Source organism: Microcebus murinus, chromosome 10 (genome assembly GCF_040939455.1).
Source record: "Microcebus murinus isolate Inina chromosome 10, M.murinus_Inina_mat1.0, whole genome shotgun sequence".
Taxonomy (NCBI): Eukaryota; Metazoa; Chordata; class Mammalia; order Primates; family Cheirogaleidae; genus Microcebus; species Microcebus murinus.
Window position 1 is genome coordinate 37,269,073 of NC_134113.1, and position 22,139 is coordinate 37,291,211.

The 22,139-nt window shown below is 35.9% G+C and overlaps 1 protein-coding gene and 1 pseudogene across 6 annotated transcripts in view; both read left to right on the top strand.

The window, feature by feature from the left end:
• PPP1R12A (protein phosphatase 1 regulatory subunit 12A) overlaps positions 1-22,139 on the top strand; it is a 144,651-nt gene that overhangs the window by 47,239 nt on the left and 75,273 nt on the right. For all 6 annotated transcript variants that reach the window (XM_012750338.2, XM_076007144.1, XM_076007143.1 and 3 more), the window contains exon 2: positions 6,671-6,801. In XM_012750338.2, coding sequence (XP_012605792.2) covers positions 6,671-6,801 — 131 coding nt within the window. The remainder of the gene's footprint in view (positions 1-6,670; positions 6,802-22,139) is intronic.
• Positions 930-1,048, top strand: LOC142873683 (uncharacterized; annotated as a pseudogene).

Genomic DNA, 22,139 nt, shown 5'->3' on the forward strand with positions numbered 1-22,139 from the left:
CACTGTAGACCTACTGCAGGTAGCACTTTTAATTTCCTTCAAGAATATTTCCTTTGCATTCACAACTTGGCTGTTTGGCACAGGAGGCCTAGCTTTTGGCCTGTGTCAGCTTTCAACATGACTTTCTCCCTAAGCTTTAATCATTTTTAGCTTTTGATTTCAAGTGAGAAACGTATGACCCTCTTCCTTTCATTTGAACACTTAGAGGCCATTGTAGGGTTATTAATTGACCTAATTTCAATATTGTTGTGTTTCAGGGACTAGAGAAGCAAAGGGAGAAAGAGAGAGAGAGCTGAATGGTGATTGGTAGAGTAGTCAGAACACGTTTAATCAATTAGTTTGCTGTTTTATGGGCATGATTCATGTGCCCCCAAGCAATTACTATACAATAGTACAATAGTAACATCAAAGATCACTGATCACAGATCACCTTAACAGATATAATAATAATGAAAAAGCTTGAAATATTTGCTAGAAATACCAAAATGTGACACAGAGACTCAAAATAAGCACATGCTGTTGGAAAAGTAGCACCAATAGATTTGCTCAATAGAGGGGTACCACAGGCTCCCACTATGTAAAAAAACATAATATCCTGTGGTTGTTTCTCCACATTATGGTTGATTTAATGCTTTTCATATAAGAGTCAAGTTTTCAATTTTCTTTTTATGTAAACACTGCCTATTCATTGTGGACATTTTGAAAATGAAGGAAAATTTAAGAAAGAAAATAAAAATTTATAGTCTCACAACCAATGACTTTAACCTTTAGAATATATTAGTTCAAGTTTTTTGTGTGTGAATATTTTTTAGTAAAGTTGGAATCATATTAAGCATCTTTTCTTAAAAGCTTTACATTGTGGGCATTTTCCCATATCTTTTTATCCTTTCCCATATCCATATTTGCATCCTTTTCAAAATACTAAATACTCCTATGGCCATACCACCCTGAACATACCAGATCTCATCTGATCTTAAATGCTAAGCAGGGTCAGGCTTTGTAAGTGCTTAGATGGGAGACTGCCTGGGAATACTGAGTGCTGTAGGCTTTTAAAAAAACAACTAAAAAACCTAAATATCCTTAATATATTGTGGGCTTTTCCACATATCCCTTTACAAAGAATCATTTCTTATTTGCTTGACATTATTCTTCATTTTAAAAAAATCATATTTGTACTAAACACGTTAAGTAGAGATTTATATTTTTATATTGATGATAAAAAGTCAGAATGCTGTTTTGGAGAATATGGGATTTAAAAGAGGTTGAGAAAAAAGGCAAATAGAATTTAATCAATATCTTTTCTCAAAGAAAATCAATGATTACTCTTATAAATAGGTCTAATATTATTGCAGGTCACTGAGTTATTAGCTCATTCAAATAACATTTTATAAACTACTTTCTGATAGAATTTTGGTGTTTCTTCTGTTACTAGATAACTATGGTTCTCAAATCTCTTCTACTCTTTATTCCTTTAACGACTACTCCATGGAAAACACAGAGTTCTTTTCTCAAGCAATATATATTTAAAATCCATATAAATGTTACTTATTTATTCATTTATCATTTCCTGTATGTAAGGTATGTTCTGGGTACTTTGGGACCCTGCCATAAGGTTACTTATAACTTTTTCCAGAAAGAAGAATCATGATACATAAGAATTTTAAACATGATAGGAAATTTTAGTGATATATAGCTGTCCAGCTTCTTCCTTTCACTTGCAATATGAAGACATCAAAGCCCAAAAAGATTTAAGTTAGTTGTCCACAGCCACAGAATTTGTGGCAGAGCCAGAACTAGAACCTAAAACCAAAAGCTATGATTCCCTCTCAGTGCTTTTCCACTTTAGGTATATTATTAATATATAGTACTTTTCTTGACATAAACTTTATCATTTTCCTCCTTAGGTGAATGCAACTAAAAGCATTTCTTTTGCTTCTGTGGCAGGTCAAAGAAAATTGGTTCCATTAATACAATAAATGCTTATTAAGTACTTAGGATGTGTGATATCCAGGTGTAGAGACTGCAGATAGGTGAGAAATAGGTTGATAAACTAGGAACATCTGTTAAATGCAGTGTGTTAAGTGTGTAAAGAGCTTGTTTTGTGTTATCTGAGATTCTGTGTTAGAATCTCAGCTCTATCATTTCTTGTCTGTGTCATTTATTCAAGCTACTCATTCTCTTTGAATCTTAGCTTCCTCCTGCAGTCATTCACTCATTTATTTATTGAGCCTCTACCACATGCCAAGAACTTTGCAAGGTACTGGGGATATAGCAAAATTCTTGCTCTCATCAAGCCTTAATGCTGGGTGTAGGATAAACAGATGATAAACAAATAAATAAGCAAAATATATAGTATGTGGTATGGAGAAAAATAAAGCAGATACTCAGGACGTAAAATGGTGGGGAAGGGGGTTATAATTTTAATATGGTGGCCAGGAAAGGCATTAACCATAAAAGTGACAGTTAAGCAAAGGCTTCATTTACAAAATGTGGTTACAGGTATATCTCACTTATGCGTTGCTCGTATATAATGCTTATTCATTATATCTGATTAGCCAACCTCAAACTGTTCTTTCTAGGTTCAAAGGGCAGTTAAGAAACTCTTTTGTGTTTGCTCAATCAGTTGTACTCTCTTTCTGTCATTAATATTCTATTTTTTTGTTGATGTGTTTTCATTCCTAGAAAATAGTTTCTTTTCCCAAATATAAACAAACAGGGACTTCCTTTATTGGTTAGTACTGGCTAGGTGTTAGTGTGCTAGTTTTAAGCCTCTTTTAAGGGGGTGGGAAGGTTATGCTCTATGTGTACCAAAATCTATTAATAAACAGCTTTTTTATGACACATCAATCTTGATTACTTTCAGTAGCTACTTAAAATGTCTTTCTGGTTTCTTAATAAACTTGATTTTTTATTACATTTAGATAGGTGGGTAGCACATTAATTCTCTAACAGAGATGTCTTGGCAATAAACTGAAGAGGATAGCATAAATGAATATTTTGCTAATCAATCGTATTAGAACCAGTTTTAAAGAATGTAGAGAGGATAGTCATCAGCCCATATACTCTTAGTTGTATGTCACTTCTGTGCTGATCATAGATAAGAAACAGCAGCTGATTAGCTTAATGTATCCCATTTTCCCAAGTTAGAAAAAAGTCACTTGCCCTTCTGAGTAAATAATAATGACTTATGAATGAGGAAAAAACCCCTTTCACCGAGGTCCTTGAATGGATTTCATCCCATCTTCCGAACTCCCGAAATCAAATACCTTTGTGCATGACACAGACTTCACATTCTTAGGCAAGAGTCCTGGTAATATAAGCATCTCCATAGGAACTATATTATGATGATTATGAATAGTACCAATTCCAGAAAGCTTCCCCAGAGTAAATAGAGTATGTCTATGAATACAACCTATCTAATAGGACATTTATAAAGTGCTTATTTATCACATATATAATAGTTCAAATACCACAATTCAAAAATCTGAAATCTGAAATACTCCAAAATCCAAAACCATTTGAGCACCAACATGATGCTCAAATGCTTATTGGAGCATTTCAGATTTCAGATTTTCAGATTAGGGATGCCAAAGTGGTATAATGCAAATGTTCCAGAATCCAAAAAAAAAAAAAAAAAAAAAAAGAATTCTGAAATCAAAACCACTTCTGGTCCTAAGAATTTTGGATAAGGAATATTCTAACCTGTAATACATTTTCAGTAAATGGTTCCTTTTAGAGAACTGTTTTTTAATTTAAAAAGTTAAGATTTTATATGTAAATAATTACAGCATGGCAATATATGTATATTTAAATAGCCATAATACAATGAGTTAAATATTGGCTATTATGAGAGTTCCCTATATTAGTATTGGAGAAATTACTTCCAGCTGGCTGAACAGCTTCTTGGTTAGGGTGACATTTGTGCTAGTCCTTGAAGGATGGGAAGAATTAGTATATTCATTGTCTTATGGAGCAGACGTTTAATGAGTGAAAATGAGTACAGGCACCAAAGCTAAAAAGCATGAACTATAAAATAGAGAACAGTGATGAAGTAACATTGAATGGATGAAAAGTATACATTTTAAAAATATGTATTTATAGATAACTTTCTGCATGCTAGCCTCTATTCTACATGTTGTATCTCTGGTGATGAGCAAGACAGACAAGTTGTCCTTTTCTATGGAGTTTACATTCTAGTAGAGGTAGAAAACATATAAATAACTGTGGATATTGATGTTATTGATAATAGATTGAGATAGAGTGGGAGAAATTATTTTTTGTTTTTTTGCTTTTTTAAAGACAGAGTCTCACTCTGTTGCCCTGCCTAGAGTGCAGTGGTGTCATCATAGCTCACTGCAGCCTCAAATCCCTGGGCTCCAGCAATCCTCCTACCTTAGCCTCCTGAATAGCTGGGACTGCAGGCACTTGCCACCATGCCAGGCTTTTATTTCTTGTAGAGACAGGGCTCGCTATTCTTCAGGCTAGTCTTGAATTCCTGGCCTCAAATAGTTCTCCTTCCTCAGCCTCCCAGCACTAGTACTGGGACTACAGGCATGAGCCACCATGCCGACCTTAGGAATTAGTTTAAAAGGATGTCCAGGAGGGCCTTTCTAAAGAAGAAACGTCTGCATTGAGACTTGTGTGATGAGAAGGAATCAGCATGCCTAAATCTGGGGGTAGGGCATTCCTCTCAGTGAAAACAGCAAGAACAAAGGCCCTGAAGAACATAGATAAGAAATAGAAAGGTGTCCACTGTAGCTGGAGTAAAGTGATCTTAGGAACAGCTGTGGAGAACAGTTAGTACCTTGGAGAGGGTTTTTGTGAGAGTAATGTATATAAATCAGTAAAATAGATAAAGCACTTCTCATATGATGTGGCACAAATAAGCATTAATAAAAGTTCCTTTCTTATTTGCTATAGAGCTGTGGTTCTCAAAACTTTTCATCTCAGGACCTCTTTATACTCTTAAGAATTATTGAAGATTCCAATAAACTTTTGTTTCTGTAGGTTGCATGTATTATATTTACAATTTTAGAAGTTAAAACTGAGGATTTAAAATATCTATGCATTCTTTAAAAAATAATAGTAACTTGCCCATGTTACATAGAAAGCATTTTTAATTATAATCCGTAATTCATTTTTTCTTGAAAGTTTGAATTTATAATTGGTAACAAATATACTATTAGTTGCTTTTCTTGAAATGACAGACTCATTTGTTTATTTTTAAGAAAATGCCCCAAAAGTTACATTAACCATAGTTTGTCTTTCAAGTGGAAATACTATTCCATGGAAAGGTTTCCCCCAAAATAAGACCTACCCATAAAATAAGCCCTAGCAGGATTTCTAAGCATTTACACACTATAAACCCTATCCCGAAAATAAGACCTAGTGATGGGTGTGGCTACGCAGCATATGTGCACCACAACCCATGCATTTCATCGCCAAGCGGTAAGCGAAACGAGCAGCCCTTCTCATCTGCCCCATGAGAGCTCTATTGCTTGACATGAGAGATTGGGGCCAATGGTTCTAAAGGAAATAGAGTTGCAAGAAATTCAGGATGGAATTCAGGGTTTGGAGAGTTATGATGATATTCCTGAAGAAGACAACTTAATTATATTTGAATAAATGTAGATTGTTGTACCGTACTTAAAAAAAATAACACATCCCCTGAAAATAAGCCCTAGGATGTCTTCTTGAGGAAAAATAAATATAAGACCCTGTCTTATTTTTGGGGAAACACGGTAGTTCACCATGCCAACTCAGTCCCACAAGTGCTTTTTCTCAAAACAATCATCTTTCTTGGAAGAAGTGCTTTAACACATATTTCTTATCTTATTCCACAGAATACTAAAGAGATGTGTATAAGGGGTCAGAACTTAATAAATACAGCTTTTCAGGGACATTCATGAGTAAAAATAGCTTTTAAAAACTGAGTGTATAGCGGTCAACACAGTGACTGTTAATAGAGGTTTTTGGTGGTTGGTTTCTTTGCCACTGCCTTGTGTGGTGGTAAGACACATGCAATTTTACGACTAGTACTTTTGACCCATCAAGTGCACATGTCAATAAAGTAAAAATGGGAAATAACATCTCAGTGCTATTTTGAAAATAATTTTTATCTTGTCAACTCCCTGAAAGGATCTTGCATTCCCCCTCCTTCCAACAGATCACTCTTTGAGGTCCAATGTTATGGAGAATATTATTGGTACTTACTTATAATGTTTTGATTGTTTTCACTTAATATGTGCTTGTTTTGCTAATTGGGTTGCCATAAAGAGTCTAGTTATATGCAGTACTGTTGTATGTGTGTTTAAGCAAGGACTCTTACAAGTTAGTTGGTATCATTGGCCTACTTGATGACAGTACAGTCAAGATAGCAGAAGATGAATTTGTAGAGAGTATTTATAAAAGCTTCTGACCAGGCGTGGTGGCTCATAACTGTGACCCCAGCACTTTGGGAAGCTGCTGAGGCGGAGGATTGCTTGAGCCCAGGAGTTCAAGGTTGTAGTAAGCTGTAATGGTATCACTATACTCCAGCCTGGGCAAAAGAATGAGACCCTGTCTCTTAAAAAAAAAAAAACACTACAAAGTAGGAATTTTATTCTATTGATGTATTATTTGGGGTGTTGATTCAGATTTTTTCCAATCATGTTTTTTGTTTTGTTTTTAGGCTTGCATTGATGACAATGTTGATATGGTGAAGTTTCTGGTAGAAAATGGAGCAAATATTAATCAACCTGATAATGAAGGCTGGATACCACTACACGCAGCTGCTTCCTGTGGATATCTCGATATTGCAGAGTAAGCCAGTTCTGTGTTTTGGTTTTATCCTAATACTATTTTAGAGACCTAAGATTTCATAGAAAAGTTAAAGATAAATGAGTGAACTCTTATATATTACCTTAATTCATGAAAATTATGCTTTCTGAGAAAAAAGAGTAAGTGGTTCTTAAAAATCTAAATATTGAATCTCTCAGTATCAGATCTTCTTCCTGTCTCCCCAGCTTCTCCTGTCTCCCTACCCTCTTTGGCCTTTAGTACTTTATATTAATAATTGTACACATTCTGTATTCCCATCTTTTTTTCTTTTGAGTATATCTAGAGCATTGTCAAGTGATTCAGGGTTAATATTTGGGAATCTAGTGCATTCCTAAATAATCATGAATTGTTAGGTGAAATTAACAATAATTCTCAGTTGGATTACCCTGCTATAGAGAGAATATGATACATAGTTCTCCTTTAGTCAGCTTGCTTAGTTCTTTAAGACTGTTTTCTAAAAATATATTTTTTAGAAAGTTCAGTGAGAAATGAAAAAGTTCACTGTATTCTCAACTACTTTGAATGTGTGTGTACTTTATAAGAAAATCTGATTCTTGAAGCATTTAACAGGTATAGATACCCTGAAAAAATAATTTTTTCATTAATTTTTCTTTTTACTGTGTATCCACATCATAAAGTTTTTTGGCCTTTCTGCTTACATCAAAGCTTATCAACTAATTAATATTGAAATGGTAATTGTACACTGTAAATATCTCTTAGTAAGCCTTCATAGTTTTATCTCTTTGTACATTTTGCTTTTTTCTCCATGTGTATTGGAGATACATTATGTGAGTTTCAAGGGGGAAACAGTGTATGGTGAAATAAAAAGTGCCCTAACTTGAAAATTGAAAGATCTGAGTTACTTGAGTTTTATTACTGACTACTACCAATTTCAGTACATCTTTTGGTAATTTGTTTCCTCTTTTTGGGCATAGATTGGTTTACGTATAAACTGAGGAAGTCTTTTTGCCATTGTAAAACAGCAGTGGTTGTTCCCACTTATAATCATGTTTCTGAAGTTCTGTACCTTCTTTTTGTACTTATGAAGCTCAGCTGAAGACTTAGATTTCTTCTTCATAGAAAAAAATATGTGCCTTTATCTTTAGCTGTACACAAAGATTAGGTACTAGACTCTGGAGGGAATTGTGGATTATGAATGCTTTCTCAACCACTATTGAGGAGTGTGACCTTGGCAAGTTGTTTAACTTTTCTAAGCCTAAGCTTTCTCCTCTATAAAATGGAAATAATGTTTCCTAAGTTTGTTTTGACAATTAAGCTAATTCATCAAGCACAGTATCTGGAAATACTCAGTATGTATTAACTTTTTGGCCATTATCTTTTTTATCTACTCTGGGAAAATGAAAACTCAACCTCTGTCTTTAGGTGTTTAATCATTGTATTTCCTTTTTTTATTCATGCTTCTGAATTTGAAAAAGCAATGATAATCGTCCTGAATAATTTCCTTCCATACACTTGATTGGGTCATAGATGCATTGTGTCATCATCACTTGGGATGCTCTTAGCTGCAAGTAACAGAATACCCAATTTAAAATGACCTAAAGAATAAGGGTACTTGTTAAATAGGGTACTATGTAGTTAGGAGGAAGGGCATTCAGATTGATTAAGCTGTCCATTGGTGTCAGCAAGGGTCTGGGACCTTTCAGTGTTTTCTTTTGAATGTCCCAGAATGGATTTTATACTTAGCCTTGTCCCTCCCCTCCCCCATGGTCACAAAATGAGTGCCACAACTCCATAATTCTGTTTTTACTTATCCACATCCAAAAGCAAAGTAAAAACTACGTTGGGGGTGGAAAATATCTTCTCCATATTCTGTGTATATCAAGGAGGAAAACCTTTCATAGAGAGGACTCTGATTGCCGAAGACTTCCCCTAAAGAGACTTATATTGGCCTGGGCTTGGTCATTTTTCTGTGTCCTAGCTGGGAAAAGTAAATATCTGGCATATTCAGCTTGTTACATGCCAGTAAATAGGTATGAGGAAGAGTAAGCAATTTTTTACAATTGTTAATATTATCGGTAGGGCAACTATTTTTATTTTTTGGAGGGTGGTTTATGGAATATGTGTTTCACAGGACTTGTATAAACAAAAGTGATCTTTTTTGGCCAAGGTTGACTAGAGTTTTGTAATCTAATTACCTTTCTCATAGGCAGTTTGAATTTATGGCTGAGTTATAACTGAAGTGTTTAAATCCATAGTTTCTTTGAACAAAATTACAATTAGAAGAATGATGAGTTTTCCTTTTTGCTCTTTCTGTCAGCTGGGAATCTTTTTTACAATTATGACTGACAATGTTTTGATAAAAGGCAATTTAACTCTAGTGTATACTAGGTTAATTGTTAAGGTGGTCATAGCCCAAAACCCTTCCGAATGCCTAATTGTTTTTATCAGCATAATCTTTTTCAGCAGTTAATTTCACTAATGAGTGAGAAGTTAAACCCTCATTTTCTTGGGTATAAAAAAATACAGCATGATAGCTTAAGAGATAGGGTAAAGCTATGCCCCAGATCACATTTTATAGGGGAGAAAGAAGGCTCTAATAATAATGATGTAGAGTCAATAATTACAAACCAGGGATGACCTGGGAAAACTGGGGCATATGATCCCTCTGCTAACTGAAGTATTTTAGATTTAAATTTAGGCCAGGCATGGTGGCCTGTAGTCATAGCAGTTTGGGAGGCTGAGGCGGAGGGATTCCTTGAGGCCAGGAGTTCAAGACTAACCTAAGCAACATAGTGAGACACTGTCTCTACAGAAAATTAAAAAATTAGCCAGGCATGATGATGTGTACCTGTGGTCCCAGCTACTGTGGAGGCTGAGGGGGGAGGATCGCTTGAGCCCAAGAGTTTGAGGCTGCAGTGAGCTATGATCAGGCCACTGCACACTAGCCTGAGTAAAAGAGTAAAAGACCCTGTCCCAAGAAAAAAAATTGTTGCAAATCCTGGTTCTGCTATTCACTAGTTTTGTGCCCTTGGCAACCTACTTAGTCTCTATGATTTAAGATTCATTATTTATATAATGGGGATGATCCAGCTTCTCCTGAGCTCTTATTTCTCATATGGCATTCTATTTCACATTTTTCGCTCTGTCAATACTGGATTACTTTTAGTTCCTCAACATTTCCTAATGGTTTATATCAGTGTATCTTTCCTCATAGTGGTTTATTTGTCTGCTTGCATTATTTGACCAGCTTCTACTAAACTCTCAGGATACAGTTTATGTAACAATTACTTCTTACAGGAAGCCTGTCTGATGTTCCTGGCTGATTCTTCAGCATCTCTATCTAACATGTTAATTATGCACATGCTTCTTTGCCAACTGTATTATGCACACAGACTAGTACTAATTCATCCCTCTGAAACAAGCAATCAAGCCCAGATTAATTTACTCTGAGAACGTGAGCATGATTAGGATACATTGAGTTCTGAATTTTTTATCTCCGTTGGAGATAGTAGAACAAAGAATATGAGGTGATAGATTCATTTCTAGGCATTTAATAATATTACATTTGGTCTGTAGCCTAGCAGAAGCCAAGTGAATAGATAAATGAACTATGGTCCTTCATATTGTGGTTCAGTTGTCTCACATTTTCCCCAATATAATTACCTGAAAGTTGAAACCCTTCCTTACCCTAGAAAGGGTAGAAGTCTTAGGGTAAAGTTAAAAATAGAGGTTGTATAATCATGTCCCTTCTGTAAAGTAGAAGGAAGGACAAAAAAATAAGGTGAGCTTGGGGAACCTCATATTATTCTCATTTTTATTAAGAACATGTACTGTTGTGAGTTTTTCATTCTTAGGAATATTAATTACTTTGTTTAACATGTATTAAAAATCATGCAGTTAAGTTAATAAATATTTAAGCACCTGCTCTGTATCCTGTCAGATATTAAAAAGTATGCATTAATATCATTCTTTTCCTTTGGTGTGCTCAATCAGCAGCATTATGGTCACCTAAAATAGTGTCACCTAAAATTCATATGGTGAAGCCCTAACTTCCAGTACTTCAGAATGTGACTGTATTTGGAGAAGGAGCTTTAAAGAGATGATTAAGTTAAAATGAGGCCGATAGAGTGATTTCTAATCCATTCGGACTGGTGTTCTTATAAGAGAAGGACATTTGGACACAAAAAGAGACACCAGGGTTCCTCACATGAAGAGGAAAGAGATGATATGAAGAAACAGCAAGAAGGCAGCGATCTACTAGGCAAGAAAAGAGGTCTCTGAAGAAAGCAAACCTGCTGGTACCTTGATCTTGGACTTCTAGGCTCCAGAACTGTGAGAAAATATATTTCTATTGTTTAAGTCACCCAGTCTATGGTATTTTGTTATGGCAGCCTAGCAAACTAATATAGGCAGTATAATAAAATTTTATGACAGTTCACATCAAAGTATATTCTTCTCTAAAATTAGAGTATTAGTATCATTGGCTATGTATCAGAAGTAAAATTGAATAGTATGACTTTGGACATATGAGGAAAGGCAAATGATTTTAGAGCCCAAGAAATATATGAAATTTATTCTTCTAATCTAGAACTATCATTTAGTTATAGCTGTAGCTCTATAGCTATAAACTATAACTAAGTTGTGGATTTGAATTATATGTGCACAGCATTGAAAACCAAGTTCTCTGACTGAAGAAATAATTAGATGAAAGCATAAGAGCTTTATAATGGCAGCCATTTTTCTTTTGTCCATTCCTTTTCGTTTACTAGCTGGAATCTTTTTATAAAAGAAATGTTTCCATATCTACTATTTGGTTACCCCAGTATAATTTTTATAGAGAAGATAGTATATATTCTTTATTTTTTCCCTGTATATACTAGTTTTTTAAATAATAAGTTTGCTCACTATCTGTTTTCAATTGGAACTAATTTTTTTTTTTAGTGGTTTAAGTAACTTTAGGAGCTCATGCATTTGAACATATTGATGTGTTTCAATCCATTGCAATTGTTATCTTTATCAATTAGCAGGTTGTACCATCTTTGACAATTAGAGTTTCTCCAAGTTGGCTTCTAAGACCTTTGGACGTGACCAAATAAAGAGGTCTTTAAAAGCTTCTCTACTTTCTGGTATTACAAGATGCTCCAGACTCATCTTTTACATTTCCTACTTAAGGTCTGGAATCCCCATTTCTCCACAGAGCCCTGTTCCTTATAAGGGGTGCCAAGAGTGCTCATTGCTGCTGGGTTGGTCATTGTTCCCAATTCAAAATTGGCACCAAGGTGTTTTTCTTTAACCTCTTCTGTCTTGTACCACTATTTCTCTCTCCCTCACTTCATTGCCAGGAACTGTAGGTTTACAATAACACATAATTACTGATTGGCTTCATCATATATTACACATACATTAGACTGAGTATAATAATACCACCACCAGCAACAATATAATTACTGAAAACAGTTTGTAGTTTTGTTTTTGAGGGTTTTGTCTTCTTTTTTTGGGCATTTCTTTTTGTCCCTAGGGTATCCAACATAGAATATTTCATCAAATTTCTATGTGTTGAATTCACTTGAGAGTTTACTTTTTTAAATTTAATTTTATTTTATAATTTATATAAAATACCAGTTTCAATGTTGATACCTGCTCTACCACTCTGTTTCATCCCATACCCTAGCAGTATCCCTTAAGAAAATTTTTATACTCTATCCCAGTTTGCTTTTTAATACAAGTATTATTTAAAATAAATATTAATACTACCCCATCTTTGTAGATAAATGATAGAATATCGCATGCCTATTTCTCCATTTTACTTTTCTCCCTTAACAGTCTATTCTGGAGATTACTATTTAGTGGACCATAGAGATGCTCCTCATTGTTCTTTTCAGTGGTAGCACTCCATTGTGTAATATGTCATTATAGCTTATTCAACCTGTCTCTCTTAATTGACCAATTAATGTTGTTTAATTGAATGACTGCAGTTTTAGTCTTGGAATTGTCCTTTTTTGTATTCTTCTAAATTATAGGAACTTTTGTGTTTATCTGAAAATATTTTTGAGTGATTTGTTTAATTAACATTTTGGTTGTTGATGTAGTTATTCTTTTTTTGGAGACAGAGTCTCACTTTGTTGCCCAGGCTTAGAGTGAGTGCTATGGTGTCAGCCTAGCTCACAGCAACCTCAAACTCCCGGGCTCAAGCAATCCTTCTGTCTCAGCCTCTCGAGTAGCTGGGACTACAAGCATGTGCCACCATGCCCGGCTAATTTTTTCTATATATATATTAGTTGGCCAATTAATTTCTTTCCATTTATAGTAGAGATGGGGTCTCACTCTTGCTCAGGCTGGTTTCAAACTCCTGACCTTGAGTAATCCGCCTGCCTTGGCCTCCCAGAGTGCTAGGATTACAGGCGTGAGCCTCTGCGCCCGGCCTTGATGTAGTTATTCTGATATAATTTTTTCTGTATTTTAGTTTTAGTTTGGTCACTTTTCAAGCTTCTACTACAAATTCATTCGTCCTTTCCTTCTCCCTCCCCTCCCCCCTTCCCCTTCCCCTCTCCCTCCCCTCCCCTTCCCCTCCCCTTCCCCTCCCCTTTCCCTCCCCTTTCCCCCTTCCCTTTTCCCTTCCCCTTCTCTCCCTCCCCTTCCCTTCCCCTCCCCTTTCCCGTTTCCCCTCCCCTTCCCCTGCCCTCCCCTTTCCTCTTTCCCCCTTCCTCCTTCCCCCTCCCTTCCCTCCCCTTTCCCCTTTCCCCTTTCCCCTTTCCCCTCCCCTCCCTTCCCCTTTCTTCCCTTCCCCTCCCTCTCCCCTTCCCCTCCTTTTCCCCTTCCCTTCCCTCTCCCCTTCCCTTTTTTTTTTTTGGGAGGTCTTACTCTGTTGCCCAGGCTGGAGTGAAGTGGCACAATGGCACAATCATAGCTAACTGTAACCTCCAACTCCTGTGCTAAAACAATCCTCCCATCTCCTGCCTCAACTTCCCAAGTAGCTGAGACTACAGGTGAACACCACTAATTTTTTTTTTTTAGTTTTTATAGAGAGAGTGTCTGTACTGCCCAGGCTGGTCTTGAATTCCTGTTTTCAAGGGATCCCCCTGCCTAGGCCTCCCAAAGTACTGGGATTACAGGTAGGCGTGAGCCACTATGCTCAGCCCAGGAATGCTTTTATCTTGAGTAGCTTTAATGTTAAATTTTCCACTGTAAGAGGAAAATTGACCCTATATTAACCTAGCATTATGTGGTTTCATAGAACATAGCATAGAATATTGATTAATTGGTATATTTAATATATTTTTCTTCTTGTTTGGAATAATTTTAAAGACACTGTTCTTGAAGATTTCATATCTTATTATAAAGTGTTCATAGAATGATTATATTCAGTGATATTTTCATGGTCTTATTTACAGTATGGAAAAAGTTTTATTAGCTTTGTCACTTGATCATTAAAGAAGCAGCTATTTAAGGATCTGACAATTTAAAAATATTTGTGGTGGCTTATTTATGGGTTGGCTTTTCTTATTATTCTCTTTTCTACTTCTTCTTCTTCTTCTTATTATTATTACCTTTATTCCATAAGCATCTAGCAGAATCCTCAAGATTTCTGTTGGCTCAGCCTTCAGTATATACCCAATATCACCTTTTTCATTTCTCCCTTATTCTGGGCACTATTGTTTTTCACTAGAATTATTGCAGTTGCCTCCTCTAAGCATAACTACATCTGTTTTCCTCACAGCCCCTGGAATGAGCCTTTTAAAATATTTCAAGTCATATAACATCACATTTTTATTCAAAGCTATCCAGTAGATTTATACTGCATTCAAGGTAGAAAGAAGTTCAAGTTCTTGTGGCCTGCAAGGCTGTAGTTCGGACCCCAGTGTGACCTCTCTTGACTCCATCTTCCATTCTTTTCAGGGTTTGTCCTGTAGCCACCCTGGTCCCCTTGCTGAGCCTTTAAATAAACTAGGTATCTTGCTTCATGGCCTTTGCATCTGCTGATGCCTGTCAGGAATTTAGTAATGTTATTTTTGGTGCTTTGAAAATAGAAATTTCAAGAATTTCAGAAATTCTTACCAAGTTTGAGAAAATAAATCTTATCCCCTCACCTCCAAGAAACATTATAATACAGTGACTAAGAGCTCAGGCTGAGGAATCAGACAACTCTGTTTAAATCATAATTTTGTCAAGTAATTGCGGTTAACTTTAGACAAATTACCAGCTTCTCTGAGCCTTTATTTCCTCATCTGTAAAATGGAAATATTAATACTTGTAAGATTAAATGAGATCACATATATAAGACAGTTGGCACAATATATGGCAAATATTTATAGTTCAATAAATGTTAACAATAATTTTTGGTCATCACTTTCTAGTGAAAAATAGGTAAGCTCTTTGTTTTCCTGGATTATTTAACAAAGGAATTGTCATCTTGTTTTTTGGTTTTATGACAAACCTATCTAGATGAGAGGAGCAGAGGAGAATGATCTATTATTTGTCATATTTTCATTGATAAGAAATTATTTGGGCCACAAGTAAATTTGGCAAATCCATGTATTTTGGTTTTATTTACATGTTTCTTGTCAAAAATGATACTCTTTGTTAGCGTAAAGCACACCATATATTTTGATTAGAAGTTAGATAAAGGGAAATTAAATCTATGATCTTATGAAAATATTAAAGTTTTTAGATGTTTATATCTTGCTGTATATAGTTAACAATGAGGTATATTTGCCTAAAGTTAAAGATAATGTTCTCACATACATTCTTATTCAATATTTGAAGGAAATTTTTGGGAATGTTTACTGTTATTTCTATTTTGCAGTCAGAACTGGACCCTTATTCCTGAGGTTCAAATTCTGATGTTCTTTCCATTATATCACAACTGTTCCTATATAACCTTAGACATTGTGAGATTTAAAAATGACTGCAACATAGTCCCTCATCTTCAAACTTCCAGATACTAGAGAAGTAAATTAACTCTAACACTTGATAGAATAAATGGACCAGCATGTATGTCAGGTTTGCCAATCTTGTTCTGTGTTCTCAGTGCTTGCTGTGCTCTTGGCTGAAGAATGACCAGACTTAGCAACGTATGGCAAGCATGAGGTAAAATTTACTGATGGGGAGCAAGATAGGATTATAGAGCAAGAGCAAGATACAGATTTACATGATACATAATGCCACAGATGATAACTGGACCCATTATCGAAGCAAAAGGAGAGCAAAGGAAGGGCACAGTTATGGTCTGTGTCATCTTTTATAGTGCCTGGAATGGGCCCTCCCGGTACAGAGGTCACCTTGATTGGACAGTTGGTAGTTGCATTACTATGCATGTGGGTTGTTCTAGTCAATTTCTGGACTCTGTGGTACCTATGCAGTTTTGTGGTGGGCTAGAGAGTCCTCTGCACTGTTTTGCAGCTGGCGCACTAAGTTATCAATGATTGGCGGATTTGGAGGTTATTTCCTCTTCCCCCAGGTATGGAGAGGATTAGGGTGGGACAATTGCTCCAAGACAAAGCATCCACTTTTGTCCTTGGGAGACCCAGAATCCCTCACTATCTACCTAACACTTTTGGCTGTGTGTTTTGGCAAACTGAAATGTTTTTAAAAAGTTAAAGATGCTAATGTGATGAACATTGCAATTTTTTGATAATTAAAATTGAGAGAGGCACTGGGTGCAGTGACTTACACCTGTAATCCTTACACTTTGGGAGACCAAGGCAGGAGGATTGCTTGAGGCCAGAAGTTTAAGACCAGCCTGAGTAAGAGTGAGACCCCATTTCTACAAAAAAATAGAAAAATTAGCCAGGTCTGGTAGTGCACGCCTGTAGTCCCAGCTGCTTGGGAGAGTGAGGCAGGAGAATCACTTGAGCCCAGGAATTTGAGGTTGCAGTGAGCTATGACAGTGCCACTACATGCTAGCCTGGGCAACAGAGTGAGACCCTGTCTCAAAAACAAATAACAACAAAAAAACCCACCATAATTTCTGCTTCTGGAAAGATAAAATAAACATGCTTTTCCTTATTATTCCTTCTATGTACAGCTAAAAACCCTGAACGTTATATATAAAGTACAAAAAGATTCTGAAAGTTAGAGAGAGCTAGGGATCTCCAGGACCCAAAGAACAACACAGCATTGAATTCCCTAGAGGACAAAGTGGTACCTAAAGGCCTGCTACCACCTTGCAGTAATGAGATGACACCTCCCTACTTACCTCTGTTGAAGCAGAATCAAACAAAGCCAACTAATAGAAGATTTAAGTAAGATCTAGAGTCTCAGAACATAATACCCAAAATGTCCAGGTTTTAATTGTAAATTGTTATATCAAGAAGATCTCAAATTGAATGAAAAAAGACAAATAGAGACCAACACAGCATGACAGAGATGTTAATATTAAAATTATCTGACCAATGGCGTGAATGCGGAGAGATAGAAACACTCATACACGGCTAGTGGGACTGCAAACTAGTGTAACCTCTGTGGAAAACAATATGGAGATACCTTAAAGAGATACAAGTGGATCTACCATTTGATCCAGCAATCCCATTACTGAGCATCTACCCAAAGAACAAAAGACATTCTATAAAAAAGACAAGAGATACAAGTGGATTTACCATTTGATCCAGCAATCCCATTACTGAGCATCTACCCAAAGAACAAAAGACATTCTATAAAAAAGACATCTGTACTTGAATGTTTATAGCAGCACAATTCACAATCGCAAAGATGTGGAAATGACCCAAGTGCCCATCAATACATGAGTGGATTAATAAAATGTGGTATATGTATACCATGGAATACTATTTGGCTATAAGAAACAACAGTGATATATAGCACCTCTTATATTTTCCTGAATAGAGCTGGAACCCATTCTAAGTGAAGTATTCCAAGAATGGAAAAATAAGTACCACATGTATTCTCCAGCAAATTGCTTTCAGTGATCAACACCTAAGTGGACATATAGGAATAACATTTATGGGGCATCAGGCAGATGGGAGGGGGGAGAAGGGGATGGGTATATACATAGGTAATGATTGTGATGCATACCATCTGGGGGATGGACATGCATGAAGCTCTGACTCAAGGGAGGAGGGGGACAAGGGCAATATACATAACCTTAACATTTGTACTCCTTAATATGCTGAAATTAAAAAATAATAAAAAAGTGTGTTGCAAATTAAAAAAGTAAAATTATCTGACAAAGATTATAAAGCAGCTATCCTAAAAATACTTCAACAAACAATTGTGAGCATGCTTAAAACAAATGAAAAAACTTACTTGAAAGTCTTAGAAAAAAAAAACAGAAAACTTGCAAAGAAATAGAAGATATGAAGAACCAAATGGCAGTTTTATTGATAGAACTGAAAAAAGCCAATATCTAAAATAAAAAACTCTATGGATGAGCCCAACAGCAGAATATAAGGGATAGATGCATGAATTAGTAAACTGATAGAACAATAGAATTTGCCAAATCCAAACAACAGAGAGAAAATAAAATGAACAGAGCCTCAAGAACTATGACAAAGGGCTAACATTCGTGCCATCAGAATCTCTCAGAATAAGTAGAGAAAAAGGGCATGGCCAAAACATATTCAAAGAAATGATTACCAAAAACTTCCTGAAATTTGACAAAAGGCATAAACCTGCAGATTCAAGAAGCTTAGCAAATTCCAAACAGGATAAACCAAAGCAGTCTACACCAAGACATGCCATATGCAAATATTTGAAAATTAAAGGAAAAAAATCTTGAAAACAGAAGGAAACTATACTGTAGGGGGAAAACAATTTGAAGAACACCAGATTTCTCACCAGAAATCATGGTGGCCAGAAGTGGTACCTTTTTCAAGTGCTAAAAGGAAAAAACGGTTTTTGTTGTTTTGTAGAGACAGTGTCTCACTCTGTAGCCCAGTCTGACACAATTGTAGCTCACTGCAGCCTGGAACTCCTGGCCTTAAATGATCCTCCTGTCTCAGCCTCCCAAATAGCTGGGCCTATACGCATGTTCCACCATGGCCAGTTAATTTGTTAAATTTTTTGTAGAGATGAGGTCTGGCTATTTTGCCCAGGCTGGTCTCAAACTCCTGGTCTCAAGTGATCCTCTGGCTTTGGCCTCACAAAGTGCTAGGATTACAGACGTAACCCACCATGTCTGGCCAAGAACTGTCATTTTTAAGAAAACTTTCAAAGTTCCCAGGTAAGAACTCTTGTTTGGATTCTTAACGTTACCCACTATTTTTCATTATGGTGTAGAACTTCCAAAAGGAAATGGGAAAGTATATTCCGATTAAAGATTGATGAGATTATTTACTCTGTTTTGTGATTTCTGTTGCTCAGAAACATGCAAAAGAAAATAGCATTTATTTCTGAAGTTAATAGTGTAATGTTCTACTTAACCTATCTTTTAAAAGTTCAAGTAGCTTAGTTTTCATAGTTTCTCTTTCACATGGATGACTTTGAGTAATTAATTTGTATTTTCAAGAAACAAAACTATTACAATGCTATTTTGCTGACTTTCTGATTTTTAAAAAATCATGTATTGGTTAAAATAACTTCTTGATACTAATTTTCTTACAACAAATAAGAAAATATACATTAAATTTGTACACTAAATATATCAGCTCTTGCCAATGAATTTGCTTTCTTTGTCTTTGTTCACTATGTTCTCATTTGAAGGGTTTTTATTGAAAGATCAAATTTTTTTTTTTTTTTTTTTTTGAGACAGAGTCTCACTTTGTTGCCCAGGCTAGAGTGAGTGCCGTGGCGTCAGCCTAGCTCACAGCAACCTCAAACTCCTGGGCTCGAGTGATCCTTCTGCCTCAGCCTCCCGGGTAGCTGGGACTACAGGCATGCGCCACCATGCCCGGCTAATTTTTTTTTATATATATATCAGTTGGCCAATTAATTTCTTTCTATTTATAGTAGAGACGGGGTCTCGCTCTTGCTCAGGCTGGTTTTGAACTCCTGACCTTGAGCAATCCGCCCGCCTCGGTCTCCCAAGAGCTAGGATTACAGGCGTGAGCCACAGCGCCCGGCCAAGATCAAATTTTTTAAATGAACCATTTCACTTTCTTAATCTCTTCTGTGGTTTGGTTTTTGACAAAACTCAAAAGATACAGAGACTATCAAAATTTGTCTTCCAAATTCATTTAACACAGATAGAATCCTACCTGTTTATGTAATGTACCATATTCAAGTTGCAACCAGTAGTTTTGTTAACAACATTATACCTTTTGTTAGATTTTACAGTTAGCACGCATACAGATAATTTTATAAAATTTTGAAGCTTATTCATTTGTTTATGCAAAATTATTAAATCAGAGTTGCTAGAATATTATAAATCTCAATTAAACCTTTAAGTTTTTACCATTGTTCATTTTTACAGTTTGTTAAGGATCCTGCATTAGCTGGCATCTCTTATGTTGGCCACTTTTGTATTGCTTAAGGAAATCATTAACCATTGTTAAGAAAATATGGATTTTCTTTGCCCTGAAGTATTCAATATAGTTGTTCATCTGAAAAGCAGTCCAATATTCTGACCTTGAATTGGGGATTCATGTGAAAGCTGTTTGGTTTTTTTTCTTTCTAAGAAATCTTAAAATAAGTATGGCATATTTTTTGTAATTAGCGGTAACACAAGTTGCTTCTAATACCCCAGCTTTTGTTGTTCTGAAGGAAAGCTAGCTGTCTTCAATATCTCCAGGGTCCCTCAAAGTAAACTTCTTATATTCCAGGTAGCCTGTATTTTGTTTCACATTATCTCAAACATTGCTTTCTTTCTGTCTTTTTTTTTTTTTTGACAGAGTCTCACTCTGTTGCCCTAGCTAGACTGCCATGGTGTCAGCCTAGCTCACAGCAACCTCAAACCCCTGGGCTCAAGCAATCCTCCTGCCTCAGCCTCCTGAGTAGCTGGGACTACAAGGGTGCACCACCATGCCTGGCTAAATTTTTCTATTTTAAGTAGAGACTGGATCTTACTCTTCCTGCTACGTCGGCCTCCTAGAGTGCTAGGACTACAGGCATGACCCACCAAGCCCAGCCCAAACGTTGCTTTCTAACTGTGATGATTTTGCATGATGTGATAAGAGTTAGTATTTTGATTTTATTTTTAACTCATTTGAACTTCACACTGCCCTGTGTGTTATTTTATAAATTAAGCTTCAAGTGTTAAAGTTAATGAATGTCACATAGTTGTCAGTAAGCAGAGGTTGGAACTAAACCCAAAGTATGCAGAGCATTAAAGTTTTACCCCACCAACCTCTGAGTGGCTTTTGGAGATTCTTCACGGCAGATAAGAATTAATGCTGTGGAATTTTATTATTTTTCTTCAAGTATGTATTTTTATGTTTATATTTGCAAATGATAATTTTGGGGTACAAGAGAGGTTTGTGAATTCTATGCATGCATACATACATATGTACCTAAACTTTTGGCTCAAGGATTGCTGTAGGCCTTGCTTCCTGCCAGCAGTTTTGGAACTTTACTCTTGTTAGTTTCCCTTAACATCCTTCCTGTTTATATAAATTTTAGATTGTCTGTATTTGGCTTTGACTTGGTATTTCCTTGAAACTCTGCTTCCCATATAGCTGTCTCTGCTTCAAGCACTTTAGCTACTCTGAGATATTTCTTTTAGTCTCAGTCTTTATATCCTTTGAATGATTTCTAATACCTAAGCAGAATAGAAGTATTTTATGGATAGGGATTTTTCCCTACCAGAATAATTACATAGTCTCCTGGGACATTACAGTTTCTTATTTTGCTTATGTTATTTTTCTGCTTCAGACCCTTATTTATTTGTAGTATATAAGGAAATGTTCTATTTAATGTTATATTACATTTTTTAAAAGTATGAAAACAAAACAGAAACAAAAAGTACCTTAATTCAAGTACAACCTCAGTTTATAGAAGTCCCATGAAGATCTTGAAAGTGTTTACATGTTAAGTGTAAAAACATCAAGCTACAAAATGATATGGTTGCCATTTTTGTGATATGACAAACACGTACAAAACAAACTTGTAATAGAAAACTTGGATAACAAAATATACGCCCCCAAGCACATACAAATCTCTCCTAACCTACCTCTTATCAATAACCACTGTTAGAGAAAGAGGCAGGGGGAGTGGTGTGGGAGCAGGAGTAAGGTGTAGAGATTGATCAGTACTTTTAGTTACTCTCAGAAAAATGAATTGGGCCCACATCTATCCATACATACTTCCTGTCACAGGGCTTTGGTAAATTTTGTTCTAAAGCACATTGTCCTTCTGTTCTCTTTTTTAGTATGTACATATTCATCAGAGAATCCTTTCCTGACTTCACTATAACAGTTTTTCCTATTACTTATTCCAAGGCATCACATAATTGTGTTATAGGACTTATCACA